At 40.0% G+C, this 22,249-nt stretch overlaps 1 protein-coding gene across 3 annotated transcripts in view; it reads left to right on the forward strand.

Moving 5' to 3' along the window:
* Window positions 1-22,249, forward strand: part of GTDC1 (glycosyltransferase like domain containing 1) — a gene marked incomplete at its 3' end in the record, with an annotated part of 383,897 nt that overhangs the window by 299,938 nt on the left and 61,710 nt on the right. For all 3 annotated transcript variants that reach the window (XM_082658781.1, XM_082658780.1, XM_082658782.1), the window contains exon 6: window positions 21,945-22,249. This exon is cut by the window's right edge. In XM_082658781.1, coding sequence (XP_082514907.1) covers window positions 21,945-22,249 — 305 coding nt within the window. The remainder of the gene's footprint in view (window positions 1-21,944) is intronic.

A 22,249-nucleotide genomic window follows, 5' to 3' on the forward strand; every position in this document is an offset into this window, starting at 1 on the left:
TTCCCATTTAATAAGTGAAAAGCCAATGGCTCAATTAGGTTATTTTATTGACCATGGGTTACTTACCTATTAGGTGATGACCCTGAAATTTGAGGCGGAGACAATTTGCTTCTAAAGGTGCCTTGCTAAACTCCCCCTCCTACTGAAGAAGTTTAACACACACACCCTACCCCACTCTCAGCCCTGTTCTAGGACATATATGATACTTCAGTGAGAGGAGAATTTAATTGGCATTGTTATCACCCTCTCTGGAATTGTGCACAATATATAAATAAAAGAATTTGGAAGGTCTATAGTTTTTCATCTAAGTGCCTGTGCCATCAACACCAGCAGCTTCTTTAATACTAGCAGGCAGAAATGATCAAGTGTATCTCTTTCAATGAGAACATCCACTAGAAGAGTAACACATGTTTGTTAGAAGATGACCTAAGCTGATGCATTCTTTAGTAAACTGGGGAAGTTGGATTGCTCTGCTAATCCATGGGGACACGTTCTTGTCAATATGGCCCCAGGAGACTGGGAGTGACCTGTGTCCTCTGTGCATGTGGCTTGGGTCAGGGGATGTGAGGCAAATGGGAAGCAGCTTCATTTGACCTTTGGGACTTTCCATGCAACTGTAACATTAAAATTTCCAATTGCAGAAATGTTTTTTCCAGTATAACCCGGACATTCAGAGGTTGATACTTAAGCCTGGTAGAAAATAAAACTTGAACTTAAAAATAAGCACGTATTTATTGTAACTCTCTAGGTTCACTTTCTCTAGCAATTACCTTCATTTCTGCAAAACGGAAACTTTATTAAGCAACTACTTGTGCCAAGCACTAAGCTGAACCTTTTACCATTGATTATTGTATTTTATTCTCTCAGTGACCCTATGGCTTTTTTTAAGAAGGGTCATCCCAATAATCAGAGTAGAGTGATGTGGGTTTTGTTACATTGATAGCAATTTCTTTCTGTCAAGATAGGATTTAAAATATTACACTCCTGACTTTTGCTATCCTTCCTTCCAAGAAAAAAAAAAACATGCTATTTATGAGAAGCTCAGTTTAATAATATCAGATGAGCAGAATTCTCTTTTTTAAACAGTTAGCCTTGATGGAAGGCATTTAGATATTAAAGGCCCTCATTCTAAGACAGTTCACCACAAAAGCAGGTCCAAGGGTTATCCATGCATTTTAAATTTTAAATCTAAATTTAAACTTACATTTCCACCAATCAGAACTCAGAGCTAGTATCAATGTTGATCACAGAAAGAGATATGTTTCTAATTAACTAACTTTAAAGCCCTATCTTAATCACTTAGAGCATTCTTGTGCACATCTGTGCTGCAGGAGGAACTGGATTACCTCCATGGTGTATGTGTGTCTGGGTGTGCGTGTGTGTTTAAAGCAATGCTATAACTCTATCCAAATGCGATGCAGCACTGCTTTAAAGTTTAGAAGCAAATGTGTGCTTTGTAATGTAGTTTAAAAATTGAAACGCCCTTCTACCTTATATGTTCTTCTCTTGTAAATTGGGCTTGTTTGTGGAGGGCAGCCATTTCCAATACTGTGACACATACATCCCAGAACTTCTTCCCTCTTACTTCGATGGGACCTAAATGAGCACCAGAGCCAGGGCCTCTCATGTGGTTTTGCTTCATCTTACAATGACATCAGTATCTTTCCATTCGCCTCATTTTTATAAAATTGTGCCCAGAATGAATGGGAATGCCAGTAAAGGAAACTGAGTCCTGGGAGTAATTTTTTACTAGAGTAAATGAAGTGATGTGGTAAACAAGTACAACCTGACGTGACAACATGGCATAAAGCCGTGATACAAAATGTTTCATTCTATTCTTGTGAATGTTTTTGAAAGCTTTTATGCCTTTCACATGTCTTGTGTGTGTATATACTGACCAGTGGAAGTATAATTCGTGTTCAGATATTTATTTCTGTCAATGAATGACCAGATGGTTCTTGCCTATGTTGGAAGAGAACCATTTTGCCTATTCGATAACTCTGAGTGACATTACATATAACAAACTAGCCAGGATGATCCACTGTAGCCCGAGTGAGAAACACGTAGCTTTCCCTACTTTGTAAAGTTGGCAGAGACTCACAAATGCCTTTATTCTCATTTTTTAACTGAAATAGTTTGTGTATTTTTCCTACCAAAGTAACAGATGCTCAATGTGGAAAACTATGGCGATACAGGCAAAAACAAGAGAGGAAGAATGCTTATAAATTAATTTTTACTACCTGTAACTTGCCACTTGGAGATTTGATGATGGTCATGAGGCTACAAAGCTGACGTTTCTTTGAATACATACTATTTGTCTGACACTGTGCTAAGTGCTTTACATCAATCAGATTATTTAATCCTCCCTAGAACCCACTGATAAAGGTAATGGTATTAATCTCCTTTCATAGATGAGGAAACTGAAGCTCAGAGATACTAAGTGAATCGCCCAAAGTCATACAGCTAACAGGTCACACAATAGCAGAGCTAATTTAACGTGGGATTGCTGGACAGCTAGCTGCACTGATTTCTATGAGTTGCATATGTGTCAGATATTCCTTTCACTTGCTTTTCAATTGAATTTATGAAGCTTTTGTTATATTAAAGTATTTAGTTTTGCACAAACGAATCTATTCTTTTGTGATTTATACCTTTAGTGCCATGTTTAAAAAGGCCTTTCCTATTCCTAGATTATAACATGGGAGGGAGAAAAAAAAATGCAAACAGTACCAGAAGATAATAATCACAAGCCAGAAAGCCAAGGTATCTGCCGAAGTTGTTACCAACAGGAAGAAGTAGGAGATGTGAGGATGTGTTTGAAGGCAGTGGCAGAAGAGGACATAACGCTGTTCCCTCATTATGGGTATCAAGTCTAATAAGCCAATTAAATACACTTCCTTTCATGCCTCCTACCCTCCCCTTTAAGCTCCTGCATCAGGGTCGGGACTGGAGGAAAAGAGAGGAAGGCTGGGCTTCCCTGGTGGCGCAGTAGTTGAGGGTCCACCTGCCGATGCAGGGGACACGGGTTTGTGCCCGGTCCGGGAAGATCCCACATGCCGAGGAGCGGCTGGGCCCATGAGCCATGGCCGCTGAGCCTGCGCGTCCAGAGCCTGTGCTCTGCAACGGGAGAGGCCACAACAGTGAGAGGCCCCGCGTACTGCAAAAAAAAAAAAAGAGAGGAAGTCTTCTTACATAGCTGCTGCAGTTTGAGGGTCTCTTTGGAGTGTCAAATGCCTTCTGTCAGGCAGTAGCCAGATGCCAGCACTTTTGTGTGGCACGTAGATGTGTTCTTTTGAGACACTCCTGGGGAGATCTCACCCACAGGTGTTCCCTGTTGTACAGGAAACCCTCTCTGGATTCTCTCTAGTCACTTCCTTCTCTCCGCTCTGACCCCAGGAGTATGTTCCTTGCCCTGAAGGCAGCCTTCCTGAGCGTAGTCCTTTCAATATGGCACATGACTCCCCTCCACCGGGACCACAGGGAAAAACAAAATTAGGTACCCTTTCCCTTCCAAATGGTACAAACTGGAGGCTGCTTCCATTGCTGCCCTTTCTTCTTGCCCTGCCATGTGGACAACTTCTGACAGCCTCCTACCTTCAAAATCTCGAAGTCCTGACTCTCATCAGGATCTATGTCCCATATTTGGCGGGGGCGGGGGGTGGGGGGATCATATGCATTAGGTTCTCCCAAGAACTCTGTTTTAGGGGCAAGAGGAGGTAGGCTTTTGGGTTCTGGCAGCTTGGCAGTCATTCACTTTGGGGAAAGAGGTGCCGGCCTCCCCTTCTGCCAACCAACCCCAGTCTCTATGAGAGGTTTTCATGGAGCACACCTACTCCTGTGAATCTCCTCTTACTTAGGCTGTTAGACAGTGATCGAGAAGAGTACGGGGCCAATATTTCTACCTTTAGCAAGTCCTGCAGAAATGTGGCAGCACCTCTGTTTAGCATTTGTAGGTATTAGTCCTCGGCGTTAGGACCTCAGCTGAAATGCCAAGGTGTTAGGAAAAGTCACACTCCACGCCGTACGCTGTAGAGTTGTGCTGTGGAGATATCATGTGATAGAAAGTTTCTAATTTTTTTCAGAAAGGATTGTGAGTTATCACAGATGTTTTCTGATTAGTACATTACTTTTTATTTTTTTAATTAATATATTTATTTTTGGCTGCGTTGGGTCTTCATTGCTGCGCACGGGCTTTCTCTAGTTGCGGTGAGAGGGGGCTACTCTTCGTTGCGGTGCACGGGCTTCTCATTGCGGTGGCTTCTCTTATTGCAGAGCACGGGCTCTAGGGCACCTGGGCTTCAGTAGTTGTGGCTCGCGGGCTCTAGAGCGCAGGCTCAGTAGTTGTGGCGCACGGGCTTAGTTGCTCTGCAGCATGTGGGATCTTCCCAGACCAGGGCTCAAGCCCGTGTCCCCTGCATTAGCAGGTGGATTCTTAACCACTGCGCCACCAGGGAAATCCCCACTGCACCACCAGGGATGTCCTGTATATTACTTTTTAAATAGTGGCCCAAGCCATCAATAAATTGGCATTCATTTCTTCTAGAGGTATAACCCCATTACAATAAAATGGAAAAAAATCAAAGGAGTGTATTGCAAAGTTATTTCTATGTCACAGTGTGTAGTCTTTAGAAGCAGGATTTTGTTGATCTTGGTGACAACAAATTCAATATATCTAATAATCCTGCATAGCAGGTCTTCATTCTCCTTCCTGTTGATGTGACAGTCACTGTTTAATGAAACCTTATTTTGTATACTATTTGCATTGTAGATCAGGAATGAAGAGCCGAGTTTGCTTAAGCGATAGCTGAGCTGTTTATACTTTTTATATTCTTCCATCAAGAAATAATTACCCTTCAAACAGCCTTACCTCTTTCTACTTTGTATATGCAAACTACCTAAATAAAACATATGCAAACTCCCAAACCACACATCAGTATACAGAAACAATCAGGATCCAGAAAAGCATAGAATAGCGTATACATAACCTATTCCACTTCCTTGTACCAAGGCATTCATTCATTCAGCAAGTCTATATTGAGCATCTACCGTAAGCCTGCGAGGCAATAGAGTTGATTTTGCTCGTTTATTTACTACAGGAAAGTAAAGAATAATGTTTGTTTTAACTCCAGTTCTATAAAATCGGAATGTTATTTCTGGCTTAACAAAGATAATATTGTAGTAGAACTTCGGTATCTCACTGGTTGCTGTCCATAATTCTCTGTTGGAATACATCTACACATGGATTAGTTTTAAATGGCCTTCGGCAGTTTACTGTAGGGCCATCTGGCCATTTGCTATCTGTACTCCCAAAATAACATGCAGTTCTAGAATAACTTAGAAGTCAGTTATGCCCTGGCATATATTATTGAAGTGTTAAATGGGTATAAAGTAGGGCATGTATTGACAATTCAGGTAAGATATGCAGTACTCTAAAATAGCCCAGGCCAATAAGATGCAGACTCTCAGTACAGCTAAATTATAGAATTACATTTTTAAGATTATAAGAATTTTTTTGTTTTATAGGAGAATTTCACTGCATAGTTACTTTTTCTAGGACATTTATTATGTCCTTAAAGGTATACCACTTCCATTTATATCCACTTCAGTATTTAAGGAGATGTTTGTACATCTCTGTGGTTATGATTCACAATAATGTTAGCACAAACTGTGAATGGATGAGTCTCTACTGCAAATATATGCCCACTGTTCAAAAAAGGATATTTCAAGGTGGAAAGTAGAAAACTCTTCTGCCAATAATGTTAAACCTCAAAATAATGTTCAGCATGTCCTGAAAGATGACCATGGATTGTTGTGATCTTTAAACAACCAACATACTATTTCTTTAAAAAGCTTAGAAGAGGGAAATCCAACCATATGTTAAAATGTCTGATTTTTCTTCTAATTCTTTTTCCTATAACAGCAGAATTTTGAGTTTGAGTGGGTGCTCTATAAATACCTGCTGACTGCCGAAGGAAACATATTAGAATTTAGAAAAATGGTGAGTTTTTTTTAAAGGAAGAGTAAAACTTGGGTACAAACCTTTCTCCATTGCTTCATTTTGGGGAGCCTGTAGCTTTCTGGTGTTTCCTGTTGAATATCCATCCTAGCGTAGCAAGTGATAAACTGGCTCGAACAACTTACTGTAGGATTAGACCCTTAATAAGTTCAGATACTAGAACTTCTGGATAGAGAAGATAAAGTAGGTTTTTACAACAGTTAATAGCATAAAAAATAAATTGCAAGTATGAGAAATAAAAGGCACTGTAAAATCTTAGTGCATATTTTGAGAAGAACTAAGTAGAAATTTTATACATTCATTGAAATTAACCACTGAGTGTAAGTATTAGACATGTGTAAAGAGAGAATTAGTGACCTAGAAGCTAGATCTTAAGGAATAAAAAGATAAGAATTCAACATATGTCTCATAGAAGTTTCAGAAGGAAAATTAGAGAAAATGCTAGAAGCAATAGTCAAAGAGATTTTGGTAAGAAATTTCTAGAGATTATTAATTAAGTCATGGATTCGCAAGGTAATGCATATATTTGGTTTTAAAAGATCAGAGGGTGCAAAAAGGATCTGTAAGACAAAGCAAAATTCCTTTACCCAGTCCATCCCACCCCAAACTGCCCCCCTGTCCAAGCTACCACTTAACAAAACTTTTGTTTATCTTGCTATTTCTTGATTTTTTTTAATATGAGATATTATCTGTTGACTTCCTACAGTAGAAATGGTGATTTAGTTAGCCCTCGTACTGTATGAGCAGGCACATGCAGGCACTCACATATTTTTCCCTTTCCGTAGCCTTCCAATATAGCTGTATCTCAATTTTTGGTTAATTAAATACTCTGTGTTTATGGCATTATTTCTATGTGAAACTGTTCCCTGCTGAGCATCATTGTTTTCTATGATAAGACTTCCTTCCCTGAGCAACTCTTCATTTTTTCCTGGAGGTAAATATTGCTTTAGCTTTATTTGCTTGGTTTCTGTGTCACTATCACAAACCCATTCCTAGCTCTGCCACCATCACTAACTCATCTTTTTAATATGGTCAGACACATCAGGAAATCTATCATTTCCATTTTTTTCCTTGGACATCTCCATCCTGGAGGCCTAGATTCTCCTGCTCCTGTTCATTTTATGTTGCTCTCTGGACCCTTGAGTCAACTATTTCCTGGATCCCACATCTTTCTCTTTTTTTACTTTATCATTTTAGCGGGGTACATCCACCGGTATCTCCTCAAGAAATGTAGGGAGCTAAAATTTCTTAAGACCTTGCTTGTCTGAAAATGGCTTTGTCCTTCCTCACATTTACTTAATACTTGACTGAGTTTTGAGCTCTCATTGGAACTCATTTTTCTCAGAAGTTTGAGGTAATGCTCCATTGTTTTCTACTTTTTGAACTTCCTGTTGAGAAGTCTGATTTCTATTTCTGATAACTTGCCTGTGACTCGTCGTGTTCACTCTCCCAAAAGGTATTAGATTTTCTTTTTTACTCCTGTCTTCTGAAACTCCTGTCTTCTGAAATTCCATAATTGGATTTTTGTTCTTTTCTTATGCTGGGTATATATTTCCTTCACTACAAAGAATTTTCTTATATTTTTTCTTTGATGTTCTCACCCATGATTTTCTCAATATTATGTTCTTCAACTCCTATTAGTCATTACTGAACCTTAGATTGACCTTATTTTGTTATCTCTTTTCCTATTTTCTTCTTTGTTTTTATTTTGCTTTCTGTAAGATTTTCTCAACTTTATCTTCTAACTCTTCTATTGATTTTTTTTCAGTTATGATATTTTTATATGTAAGCATTCTTTCTTGTTCTTGAATTTCCTTTCTAATCACATCCAGTTTCTCCCATCATGAATGCAAAAGCTTATTTTATCACTATGGATATCATAGGATTATTTTTTAAGTTTTCTTCTACTCTCCATGTTGTCTCAGTTTCCTCTAAGTTCCCCTTTTGTATTTGTTTGATTCATCGTATTAACTTGATGTTAAAATTTTCCTCAAATATCTGATGGTGACTGTCTCTCCATTCATATTTGAGGTGAGACCTTAAAAGATGATTAGAATTTCAGAGACAGGGCTTGTTGACCAGTGACCTTTCTCATAGGAATTCATTTGTTTCATTGTGGCATCTCCACATGTCAGCGTTGCTAGGTCAAGCCCAGTTAGTTTCCAGAGAAAAGCTCCTATAATGTCCTGGAAGGAAAATCTCCAGCTGTCTGGGAGCCAGATGGAGGAGGGGTGCTGGAGAAGCATCATTAATAAATAGACATCCTTTCATTTAATTTCCCTCACCCTTGCCTTTAGCCTTGCCTGGTCTCTGTGGTCCAGATCATCCAGTGAGGAAGCCTTTCTGCTGCTGAGGAGGGAGGTCAGGGGAGAAGGACGGTAGCTGCTTGGCTGCATGGGCTTGAGGAGGTTACCAGAGGGCTTGTGTTTACTTTCTATAGAATTGCTACCAGTTCTGTTTTCAGCTCTGCTCTGCAATTGCACCTCCAGAGGCACTTGGTGTGTCCAGTTCCTGAGCCTTCCGGAGTTCCTCTGGAGCAAATGAGCTGCTGTCTCTTTGCTAACACCACGTACACAAGCAGAATCACCTACACTTACAGAAGCATTCTGCCTCCTTCTCTCTGCTCCAACACCACTCATCCATCTGCTTTCCATCTCTTGAAATCCAGTTGACATTTCTTTTCTGTTGTCATCTTACTCAATTATTCTTGTTGTCCCTGAGAGTCCATGCCTTATAAAAATTCCCATACCATTATTTCAGTAGAGCTTCAAAAGGCAGAGGGATTTAAAATTGATGTTTACTCTTCCATGTTTTCCCCAGTCTGTTCTTCATACCGCATGCAGCATTTTTATTCAGACCCAATCTGATTAGAAATTCCTCAAATGGCTATAAACCTCTTACTTATATTATTAAGGGCAGAAAGTCCTCCCCCTGGTTATTTCTCGAGCCTCATTTTTGACCTCCCCCTCCCTTACCTTCATTGCTATCCACACTCACTCAGTGCTCTTGCCATATTTTGCTTTTACCCCTGAACCATGTTTTCTCACCAGGTCCTTTGCACATGCTGTTGTTCTTAACACAGTCCACCTCTCACATTCACACCTGGCTACCTTCTAATCATCACTGAGGTCTCAGCCGAAAGAGCACCTTCTCTGGAGAGCCTTTCTTGACATTAGCCCCCCTCCCCAGGCCTGGGTTCTCATAATCATAATACCTAATTCTCCCCTGATTGGAGCACCTACCCCATTGGGTGTTTCGTGAGGGCATCTTGGCTATTCTCCTGGCCCATAATAGGCATTCCAATTTGGGTTGAACGGTGAATAAATGTTTTTCTCTCTGACCTTTTTCACTCAGTATTTTCACTGAGTATGTAAGTCTTTCTTTACCTTCAAGCCTTGGTTATATTCTAGTAATAGCCCAGCACTTTACCCATCTCTTCCAAACTTAGAAATACTAGAAAGTATAGAAAACCTGAAGAAAGTGGAAGTGCTTGTACACTCACTTTGTACATTTAAAGGCTTTATTTCAAATGTAAAGTTAACAAAGTTGTATCTTAAAATATTAGTTTGGAATAAAGACAGTTTCTGTGACTTAAAAATTAGACAGCGTAGAACCAGAACTTGAAGTGAATCAATACTTAATGCTGTAGCATTGGAAAAAAAAGGGGGTTTGTGCTGGAAGTTGGATTTGCTGGTAATTTTGATTTATTCAGGTTGTGGGTAGGAAAACGAAAAAGGAAAAAATAAAAGACTGGATTTTTGATGCCCATCTGTTCATGCTTCAGAGACCTGGAAACTGATGTTTTAAATTTCCTGGTTTTACTTTTCTGGTTTATACAGCTTTAAGAAGGGAGAAGATGGAACCTCTCAGTTAGAAAAATGAAGGAATTAAAGGAAAGACAAGGAAAAGCGTAAGGTAGAAAAAAGCACCACAGGAAACAAATAATACAAAGGAAGGAATATATTTGTTTGATTTATAACATTGAGCCTTTTTGTAATTAATGTGCCTCTAGACAGAGAACAAATCTTTGATTAGTATACAAATGAAAGTAAGGTAACATTAAAATGCCTGCCTTAAATGGACGGCTAAAGTGTAACTTGTGAGAGTTAACAAGAAAAACACATCTTAAAAAAAGGCAGGGGTCTCTGATTTATAAAGTAGCTTAACTATGAGAGGGCCAGTGGAGTCAGAGACTGGAGTTTTTAGAATGTTGATTATCTCTTTAGTAACCATGAGAGCATAATGTTGACCTTCTCCATTATTATCAAAAATAAAAAATAATAGTATTTCCTGAGCTCTTACTATGTGCCAAGCAACATGGAAAACATAACTCTGCAAGGCAGCATTATTATTAGCTCCATTTTACAGATGGGGTAACTGATAATTAGAGAAAAAACTCTTTCCCCAGGTTAGCTAATAAGTGGCAGAGCCCAGAATTTAAAACAATACAATATACCTAGAGCCCTGCTTGACCCAGTGTGCCTTTTTGCCTCTTAATAATTATAAGGTAATCAGTAGATTTGATTAGAAGTTTGATCCTCCTACTTCCATTGGAAGTCTAGGGGACTGGTCTCATTCTCATTGAACATATGAAGAAACCCAGGTTTCAAAAGATTAAATGTCACAACCGAACAAATTTTTAAGAAAAATTCTTTCCTAAACTCAGTTCTCTATTCTTTTTATTTTTAGTTAAAAAAGGAACATTTTTGTTTCACAATTCATATTTTCTCCATTTCATCCCCCAAATTCTCTTATCAGTTTTGATGGTTAGCTCTCTCGTCTTGTACAATATTCTCTTGTTGTCACTGTCTGTCAACATAGATATGGTACCTTCCACTCTATCATTTTCCTGATACCCTGTTCAGGAAATTTCACCCATCATGGTATTGATTCTTTCCCCTCTTTTCCACAACAGTATCCAGTTGTATTCGTCATCTCAGGCTGCCATAACAAAATACCATAGACTGGGTGGTTTAAACAACAGGAATTTACCATTCTGGAGGCTGAAAGTCTGAGATCAGGGTGCTAGTATAGTCAATTCTGAGGAGAGCTCTCTTCCTGACTTGCAGCTGGCTGCCTTCTGGCTGTGTCCTCACATGTGGCCGTGGGAGGAAAGGGGGAAGAAAGAGAGAGAGAGGAAGAGAGATCTCTTCCTCTTCCTGTAAGACCACAGTCCTATCGGATTATGGACCAATCCTTATGACCTCATTTAACCCTACTTACCTCCTAAAGACTCTATCTCCAGACATAGTCACATTCAGGGTTAGGACTTCAACATATGAATTTGGAGGGAACACAATTCAGCCCATAGCACCCATAAAATGATACCATGCTCTAAAGGATACTCTCCAATTGGAAACACTGCCCTAAGGGAATTCCTATTTTTGTTTGGAAAGAAGAAAGTGATCCTTTCTTCAATACCAGCACATTTTACTATCTTGCTTTCAACCTCCAAATAATGCCTTCCAAAAAAAATTGTGGAATAGGACATGTGATTAGAGATCATTTTAGAGTTTCCTTCAGTGCTTTACTGATGCTGTAGAAGATATGGGATTCCCAGAGTAATGTGAACATTTACTTGCTAACGAGGTAAATCCATACCGAGCAGCTTGCTGAGTCTATGTACACGTGAAACAGCCACTTCCTCTTGCTTGAAAGAAATTACTTCAGATTCACATTTGGGAACTTTTTTCATTTTTGTATACTATTGTTAAATTAAGCAGGGTGAATGAATAGAAGCTTTTAAAACTTCACTTCTGAGTTATTAATGAAACAAATGATGAGCAAATTATTAAGTTTAAATGGAAAAGTTAGATCATTGTAGTAATGGAATCAGTAAATACAGTTTAGTTTAAAGGTAATATGGATAGCTTACGATTTCTGGGGGTAAGAGACCAAAATAAGTACGTATGAAATGTCACTACATATGCTCTAACATTTTTGTAAAAATAGACACAACCTTGGGCTTCCCTGGTGGTGCAGTGGTTGAGAGTCCGCCTGCCGATGCAGCGGACACGGGTTCGTGCCCTGGTCTGGGAAGATCCCACATGCCGCGGAGCGGCTGGGCCCGTGAGCCATAGCCTCTGAGCCTGTGCATCCGGAGCCTGTGCTCTGCAGCGGAGAGGCCACAGCAGTGAGAGGCCCGTGTACCGCAAAAAAAAAAAAAAAAAAAAAAAAGACACAACCTCTTGCTCGTAGAAGGAGCTTAGATATTTGTTGAATGAGTATTTGTTGACTGAGTCAAGACAGTGACGCATTTACAAACTAGGAAATCCAGTGTTACCCAAGATGGCCTTAGAAATAACTCCATAAGTGTGGATGTTACATAAAGAAGCAAGGAAATGGGAAGTTTACTTTGATTTCCTCAGCTCATCTACACATCATTACCAACTCTCTTTTAATCCTCTCAAGAAATTTGGAAAAACAGATATTATCCCATTTCATAGATCAGAAAACTGAGGTTCAGAGAAATTAAGTGATTTGAATAAATTCACAAATACAGGAAGTACCGATGCAATACTGGGTACCAATACTACAGCCTGGGTTCTCCCCTCTTCAACATGCCCATTGCCTGAGTGGACTTACTTTAAGGTGCTTCACAGAGATTTCTCTCCACCTGTCCTCCCAAAAGAATCTCATAGGCTTACTGTGCAATTATCCCATTTGTGATTAGTTTCCTTGAATTAAGGTATTGTGCTTTTGAAAAGTGGCACATATTGAGCATGGAAGATGACTAGTACATTGTGGGAATTTAAGATTAGTTTCCAACAAGGCCAACAGGGAAGAACAGGGCATGATTCAAGGTAGATGCAAGGGGATGCATGGTGGTGAGCGTGGCAGGGATGGGGGCCCTGGGCCACTGGGAAGGAGCATAAAGCTCTTAGGGAATTAACAACCAGTTGGTGGGGAGTGCTTACAGGGGAGGTAGGAAGATAAAGATTCACTGTTCGCAGTTTAGCCTGCAACTTTGCTGACTGTGTTCAATTACTACAGTAAACCTTGTGTAAAATAGAGGGTTTTGTGGTGCTTAGCTCTTTTCGGGGGAGGAATGCGAATCATGAGAAGTGTGCATGCATCTGTTCACAAGGATGGCTCTGGGTTTGATAAACATGGGCTGTGGCAACATGCAAGGTAGCTTTTCCTAGTCTCATACATTGTTAAGGACCTTAAGTTTTCTGTATGGGAGCAGTATATCATCAAGGGATTTTATAAAATTGCATAAGACAAACTGCTCATACTAGTAGGCAGTTAAATTAGCAGTGTGTACAATCTAAAACACTTTAGAATTAAGAGAGATTGACATATACACACTACTATATACAAAAGAGATAACGAATAAGGACCTACTGTATAGCACAGGGAACTCTACTCAATACTCTGTTATGACCTATATGGGAAAAGGATCTAATAAAAGAGTGGGTATATGTTTATGTGTAACTGATTCACTGTACTGTACACCTGAAACTAATACAACATTGTAAATCAACTATACGCCAATAAAAATTTTTTTAAAAAGAGAATGAGGAATTGAGGCATGATTATTTAAGTTAGATAATACTAATTACATAAACTGTGTTGCCAGAAGAAGCCATGTATTGTAAATAAATGGTATAAATAAGGTATATGGAGAGTGTTAGATTTTCAGAAATGATTCTTAGAAATGCTGGTGGAAAAAAATATAAATAAACAGACTCATGGGAACAGAACCATCTTTTCCTTATGACAGTCATATATCCCAGCTATTTAAAGGACAGACATCAGAAAATGATGGACCTTAAACAGAAGAGAGGAAGCTGAAGCTTCTCTCTTTGGCAGCCTTCAAGAGAAGATGCTGTCTTGACTAAGTGTGTCATCCCTGGGACCATACATGGATAATGAGGCCAGTCTGATAGCCATAAATATGCTTTCAGTTTCAGCATGCCTTTCTCAGGCTAACAAGTAGGGTTTGCTTGTTAATTTTAACTGAGGCTAGTTTCTATGGATCCTGTTTTCCTATCTTGTCACAAAACAGATTCTTCGTAGTCAAAGCAAGACACCCTTGCTCAGTATCCTCTCTCGGACTGCTGTCAATGTTGCATGTTGGCTTTGAAAATTTGCACCATGGGAGTTGAAATTTGGTTCAGGCACGAAACTCGAGCATTTCAATGACATGGCCTCAACAGCCGCGGTGTTGTTGGATGGCTGTTCCCCCAGAGCATTTGTGCTATGTGCATGTGGATGGTGATTGACTCATCTGTGATTCAAATTTGTTCAAATAATGTTCTGCCAGAGTTTCTTGTTGAAACAGCCTTCGTAGACATGTGCCATCTATTTTTTGAATATTAGCCCATAGCCATCTCCAGTAAAGAGGAGCAGCCATCCCTACAGCCAACCACCAAGCATAAGTCTGTCTTTCTGTTCAACCTTGTGGTCTTCAGACATCCAGTTTTAATTATGATAGACTTCCTTGTTTGTGATTCCTTTATTTAGTGAAGACAATGTGGCAAGAAGTATAGGGGGTGTATGCGTGCACATGAGAATGCTAGATTAAGATCTTTACTTTTATACTTTATAGGTTTATATAAATCTGCTTACCATATAAGTGATATATTGGATACATGTGGGCAACATGATTTTTTGATTATCTTTGATATTTGCTTATGTGGCTAAAATTCTAAAAATGTTAATTTTGTAATTAATTTCCAACACATTGTTTGGAAACAGTGAATAGTTTTTGTTATAAATCACCCAAGAACTTAGATCACTGAACTGCCTGGATGCGTCTTCCCAGTTGGTTTTGGAAAAATTATTTATCTTTGATTCCTATTTCCCTTCTCTTCAACTCTCAACATGGTTTCTGTCCCAGAATCCACAGAAATTGCTGTGATAAAATCGAATGATATTTTTTTCTGCTGTCATCCATATTAGCCTTGAACTGTATTTTTTTCTGTTACTTTTTTCACAGGTTTTTTCACAGGTTTCCCTGATATCTTCAGACTTCCTTTTCTCTACTGATGTGTGGCCTTGGTGAATGGCCTTTTGGGCTGAGTTTCATCATTTGGAGAGGAAATGCATTTTCCCACTCCTCTGCCATCCCTACTATATAAAATATGCCATCACCTTTCTGGTTGCCCATGCTTTTTGACTCAGGCTGTGCACCTCCTAGGGTCTAAAGTAGTATTTCCCAGGGTATCCTTTGTCGAATATTAATTCTTAAGGTGCCTCTTTGTGTGTATGCGTGTGTGTGGGGGTGGTGGTGAGGACTTCGGGGGATTGGTCCTTGTTTCATTAAGTGCTAAGTTTGGGAAACAATAAACACAATGTCTCTATCACACAATAGGTATTAAATAAATATTTATTGAATGAACAAAAGAATGAATGAATGAACATATTTACTGAACATACTAGCACGTGCTTTGGGAAGTTCTGCTGTGAAGAAATGTTTAACTTTAACCCAGCATTTCCAAAACTTGATCTCTCACAAAACCTTCTCTAGGGCAATACCTACACCACAAAACCTTCTCTAGGGCAATACCTACACATTCTGTTTCGTGATAAACAGAACACACCTTGTGAGACTTCAGCCTGAAGGGATGGCCGTACTGTTCTCCCTCCCCAACACCTGAGCTACATGTGCACACGCTGAGCTCCCTCAGCCCCCTCTCTCCGTGCCTGCCCCACAGGGAGGCCAGTTTCCATATTCCAGTTGCTAAAACTCTCCTCTTTTCTCATTGGCTCATATTTGAAATAATCGTTGATGAATTATGCCCTCTCTCTGTCTCCTTAATCATCCACTCATTTGCATCACTTTTTCTCACACGCTATCTTCCAGATCTGCTTTGAGAAGCATGACTTAATCATGTCCTGAGGACTCTTATCTGTGGGTACTTATTTATGAGATTCTATAGGTTGAACTTACCATATGAAGTACTTTTCATTGAAATCTCTCAAAAAGATGTTTGTAGGCAACGTATTCCACATGACATACATTTTAGCCACAGCATTCTCTTCAACAACACATGAATCAGTCTCAATGTCCTAAGTCGATGTGACTTGCTTTATCTTATCACCTTCCTCCTGACTACCTCTGTTGGTCAGCTAAACATATGCTGGCTCCTCAACTTCAGCAGAAATCAGCTAAGGAGCCTAGAGCATTTCCTTTGCTTACCCTCAATCTTAGCATCGGTTTAAGCTCCGCCCAAATCTGGTATTTTCGGACTAATCCAAATAAGGCATTTGGCCATTCCTACAGGTCCAGCTCTACGTTTGTGTGTTTGGATGTGGGTAGTGCAGGGAAGCAATCAGATTTAGGTCTGGAAAGTACTTACTCCAGCTGTGTCTTTAAACATCCCTCAACATAGTACTGGGGTTTTGTGGCAATGCCTCTGGACCCACCCTGGGGGACAGAGGTGGGAAAGAAGGAGAGGAGGCAGAGGGAAGGTTCTACTTTTGTTTCAAAGATTGGCTATTGGTTGGAAAAAAGTTGGGAGTGGGGTCCCAAGGCTGATAACAGATTGGAAACGACTGCAGTAACCAGAATCTTTCTAAGAGTGAAAACATGTTTGAATAGGGCTTCTGAGAGATTCAGAAACAGGAAGGACATTCTGTGAGTAAGGTGGGTAGTAGCATTTCTTTAAGAAAAATTGAGGGGATGGTTAAACGGCAAGGCTGCCATGTCCTCTAGAAGGCAGCTCACTGGTATTCTTTCTTTTCTCTCCTTCACTCCTTACCTCTGTACCTTTCCTCTTCTCATTAGCACCTCTCCCAGAGTTGAAGCTGGGGAGGAGGAAGGAGGTGTTCGGTCATGTGCCTATTTGCATAGTTACTTCACTGAGTTCACACCAGGATAGTGTGAACATTCTGTCCGGTTCTATAAAAAAGCCAGTATCACCCCATCAGTAAGGTATTATTTGCTTTTTTAGCATAGAACCGTTTATTGCCAGCCTTCTCTTCACTGTACATTTCAAATAGCATCTGATTAAGAATGTTCTGGATGGGTTAATTAGTGTGGTGACTATTATTAAGCAAACTGCTTGTTAGTATATGTCTATTTGATCTTGGTATTGATGTGAAGTAATTGACCATAGAGCTACATTTAGAAAAGCTGGAATAAAGTTTTTTGATTTCTATTATGGCAATACATAGTTTATATAAAACATGTCTATGAAAATATGGGTTTCATGTCACACACAGAGAATCAGAGTAGACTGTGTGGGATGGTAGTTGAGGATCGTTTTGTTTTATTTTGTTTTTTAGAAATAGTAATACATTTGTCCAGTTTACTTCAAGATCAGCTCTGCTGAAACAAAGTAGTAAAAAATTATTACTGCAGAATATATGAAAACTGAAGTAATTTTAGCTTCCCTCACCTAAAGGACGTATTTCCTTTTAGACTTAGCTAATTGCCTAAATACTTCTTTGGGTAACAATCACTCTATATAAAAGACTATTAGAGAAAAATATGAGAAGATATTGTAAACAAGGAAAGCATAGCACGTAACCACCTTCTTTCAAGTACTGGATTATCATCTATATTATTTTTGGTATTTTGTCCAGTTCTATTATTAAGTTTCCCTAGCTATAGCATTTCCATAGGGAATTTATTCCATGAGCTAATAAATTACACCGTCAGGGAGTTTTTCTGGAAATTCAGCTTAAATTTTCCCATTCTTAATTTTATCTCATTACTCCTAGTTATACCCCCTTGTACCTGGCTAAATAATTATTCTCTTTCCTTGGAGATTCCTATTATGTACCCCTCTAGTTGTCACTTAACCAGGCTATTCATATTTAGCTCCTTTAATCTGTCCTCATAAATCAATTCTTCCATTGCCTTAATTATTGTTATTGCTCTTCTTAGAACTCTCTAATTTTCAAACATATATAGTTATCAGGTGCCTCAGATGAAATCAGCATTTGCACAGTATTCTGCTCCCACAGGCTTGGTCTCTCCCTGTCCTGTATATCACATTCCATAACCAAGCAGCATCAGTTAGTTTGCTGGTCCAATCAGCCCAGACTCATCTTGTCAAACTCCAGGAAATCTACATAGTCTTTTCCACGTGTCCTACTGCTTTCAGGTTTATTTTATTTTGTCAATTTCATAATATTAATAAGCTGAGTTTTGGGTTTCTGTCCATATTGATATTCTACATCTTCCCATGTCCTTATTCACCACCACCTATCTAGTCAGTCATCCGCAACCTGGGTTAAGGTGGGATTCTGTTCATCCTTGAGAACATTTAGGAAATGTATTGCAAAAAAGCAGGCCTAGCACCTTGTCCACAGCTAGATTCCTTGTCAGTGACCAGTTCCCGTTGCTTACAAACCTTTAGCCAATCTCCCATCTCTTTTAATTTGCAATTTTGCTCACATGCTGGCCAATATAAAGGGATTTTATGAGCAAGATGGGTCATGATACTGTTTTCTAAAATGAAGATATGTTGTTTCAATGTCCATTGATTTGTGTGTGTGTGTGTGTGTGTGATCCTTCGTGCACCAAGTTTGTAATTCTGTTAAAATCCTTTTTAAGCTTGCCTTGGTGTTCTTTATCTGACATAAACAAATAGGTTACTTCGCTTGCGCTATTGTTGATTTCCACATATGTACAGATGTTCCTTCTCTTACCATTTGTTCCATTTGTTTAGGAGAAGTTGAGGATATTGTCATAGTCATGTTTTTTCTTTTCGTGGTGATCGATGGGAACTTTCCTGTTGATTTTTAGTTCCTTAGAATCTCCTCAATATTTTGAATTTATTTCAGGAAGAAAGTTGGTTACCTCCCTTCATGATTTTGGACCTGTGAGATCTGAAACTCTAATCTGTATATGCCCAAGTTTCTTTCCATTTTTTAAAAAATAAACTCTCTAATTTTTTATTAGAGCAGTTCTAATAAGACTGAGGTTGTGACCACTGAGTTTTTAAAGGTCTGTAGATGAGAAGAAACATTTTTAGTACAGCATTCATTATAATTCAATAAATTTCCTTAACCTAATAATCTAAAGAGAGATATTAAATTCAATGTTCGTTTTTTAAATGGAAGTATAATGGATTTACAATGCTGTGTTAGTTTCAGGTGTACAGCAAAGTGACTCAGTTTTTTTTAGTATTTCATATATATATATTCTTTTTCAGATCCTTTTCCCTTCTTTTTACATTTTAAATCAAGAATTAATGTATTACTTTATAAGGGCATACCAAGGAGGCTAGCCCCATTCTTCGTGTTTTATCTGTCCATATGCAATATCTACTTCATCCACTTATGACAGGGCACGGGTGTGGGGGGAGGTGGCTTATACAGTAAGGTGATTTTTCTCAAAAGGCCTCACGAAACAAGCACAGAGCCCCCCACATCACGCCTTTTGCTTCTAGAATGTACATAGCATACTACAGCCAGACTGGATTTCCAGTTCGCAGCAGAACCCACACTGTTGCTTAGCCTTGTTCACCTGCCCGTTGGTTCGGAACTAGCGATCGCCCATCCCCCTCTCCACGGCGACCTTCTGACTCAGGTCACTTCTTGAGCACCATCTCTCCTCACCTCGCTTGAAATACATGGCCTTGTCCAAGGCTTTGGGGACGCACTGGATTCCGCACCTGCCACCTGAAACGGTTCTTTTCAATTCCGTCTCTCTCTTCTTCTTCCCTCTCAGCTTTGTAAGGAAGCACGGGGTGTGTTCTCTTGAATAAGGCCCTACTTCCCCTGCAGCAAGCATCCTGCCATTATCACACCTTATGATGTTTTTCTACTTCCATTTTGTTGCGGGTATTTTTGTGGTACGCGGGCCTCTCACTGTTGTGGCCTCTCCCGTTGCGGAGCACAGGCTCCAGACGCGCAGGCTCAGCGGCCATGGCTCACGGGCCCAGCCACTCCACGGCATGTGGGATCCTCCCGGACCGGGGCACGAACCCGTGTCCCCTGCATTGGCAGGCGGACTCTCAACCACTGCACCTCCAGGGAAGCCCCTCTACTTCCATTTTCTAAGACTTCTCTGTTTCCTCAGGATCCTGCTCCCTTCCCTAGCAAGTATCCCCAAGCGAGCACCCCTGTGGACATGCACCCCATTAAAGAAAACTTGACCTTGCCTTCTCCTTTCTTCTCTTTGTCCCCCTCTCTCCCTAACCAGCGTCTGGTTTCTCTCTGCCCTCACCCCACACGAACCGCCCTGGCAGTAGCCAGTGATCTACGGTATAACGAGGCCAAAATCGCCCTGTCGTTTCTGCTGCTGTAACACCTCTACAGTGTTTCACACCCTTTTTTTTTTTTTTTTTAACAGTTTTAAGAACTCTTGGTTCTTTTTCCTACCCGTGCTTTAGGAGCTCTTAATTTACCTCAATAGTGTGATATTACTCTCAGATTCCCTTTCAGCTCTTCCAAATGTTCCTCATTGCTTTCCTTGGTTCTGTGGTTCTTCTTCCTCACCTACCTCTTAAATGCATGTACTCTCCATTTCTTCACATACTCCACAATCCAGGTAAGGGGCCGAGTCTCTGCATGGGGCTCAGGGCCTCTGAGAACACCCTTGTTGTCCGGCCCCAGCCTGCCTCTCTATACCTCAGATCCCGGGACTCAGACTCTGCCGTGCATCTTATTCCCTGAAGAGTTCATGCTCTTTCACACCCTTTTCCTTTGATCACACTGTTCCCTCCATTCAAAACTTCCCCCTCTCTGCCTTTCAGAATCAGTCAAATAAAACCCTCTTTTAGCCTTTACTTATCCCCAAGTCAGAATTAATCTCTAGTTCTCAGTTTTAAAAGTTAGAATGTCCATTCTTGATATACTGTGTTCCGCCACAGGTTCCTTTGTTGTTCTCAAGTCTGTCTCCCACTCTGTCTACTGGTTTGCTCCCTAGTACTTGGTGAATTCCTTGGTTGCATTTTATGTGTTTGCTTCTATCGACAAGTAGCAGATATCGAACTCTATGACAAAGCATTATGGGAAGAAAGGGGTGAGATGGTAATGAAAAAAATATAAAAAGATACTTCAAGAAATATTAGCAAGGGACCAAGCTATGTGATCCTTATAAAACCTTAGACCATTTGGGAGCCAATAAGAAGATGAAGTCCAACAGATGTGGTTTTGGATTAGCTGCTGACCTAATAGTTGGGCTTCCCTGGTGGCACAGTGGTTAAGAATCTGCCTACCGATGCAAGGGACACGGGTTCAAACCCTGGCCCGGGAAGATCCCACATGCTGCGGAGCAACTAAGCCCGTGTGCCACAACTACTGAGCCTGCGCTCTAGAGCCCACAAGCCACAACTGCTGAGTCCATGTGCCACAACTACTGAAGCCCGTGTGCCTAGAGCCTGTGCTCTGCAACAAGAGAAGCCACGACAATGAGAAGCCTGCACACCACAACGAAGAGTAGCCCCCGCTCGCTGCAACTAGAGAAAGCCCATGCACAGCAACGAAGACCCAACACAGCCAAAAATAAAAATAAATAAATTTTTTTTTAAAAAAAGAAATATTAGCAAAGTCAACTTAATAAAAACGTGTACAAGTGCCCAGGAATACAGAACAGTCATGTGAGCAGAAATACCCAGTGTTAATTCAGGAAGTTTCAAGCATTTTTGTAGGTTAATGAGCAAAAGTATGTTTTGAAAATAAACACTGGGCCATGTCATGACTGGAAAACATAGAACTCCAGAAAGACAAGTAAAGAAAATGCTAAACCATCACTCTACCCTGATTTTTTACGGTATGTGCAGTGCAGATTTTTATAGCCACAGAAACTCTTTGGAAACCAAAGACAATCTGGTCTAATTTCAAACTTTTGAACTTTCTCTTGGTGACTACTGCTTTTTGTGCTCTTCCTAGAATTTTTGATATATCTTTAGTTTTTTTTTTTCTCAGTTTTTATACATCATCATCATGTGCTTACAGAAAGGTAAAGAGCAAATTTTAAATAGTATTTTCACTAAACGTATACTGCATTTTCTTTTTGTAACAGATTCATGCCCAGGCACAAAGCAGCGCACTTACAGAAGATACCCAGCCTTAAAGGAAATGGTGGTGTTGCTCCATCCATGGCCCTTCCTTTCCAACAGGAGCAGAGAGGTTCTGAGAATTTATTGAAGAATTTCGATTCAGAGTCTGGATCCTGTGATGCTGCACAACAAGAAAACCTGGGTGGCTCAGTAAGGCAGGAGTCATACTTGAAAACATTCAGCTCATCAGATAATTCAAGCACTCATCATGGGGAACATAAACAAAATCCGTGTAACATTTTGGCTGGAGCTGATGATCAACAAAGAC

The sequence above is a fragment of the Grampus griseus genome (genome assembly GCF_964374135.1).
Source record: "Grampus griseus genome assembly, chromosome: 7".
Classification (NCBI taxonomy): domain Eukaryota; kingdom Metazoa; phylum Chordata; class Mammalia; order Artiodactyla; family Delphinidae; genus Grampus; species Grampus griseus.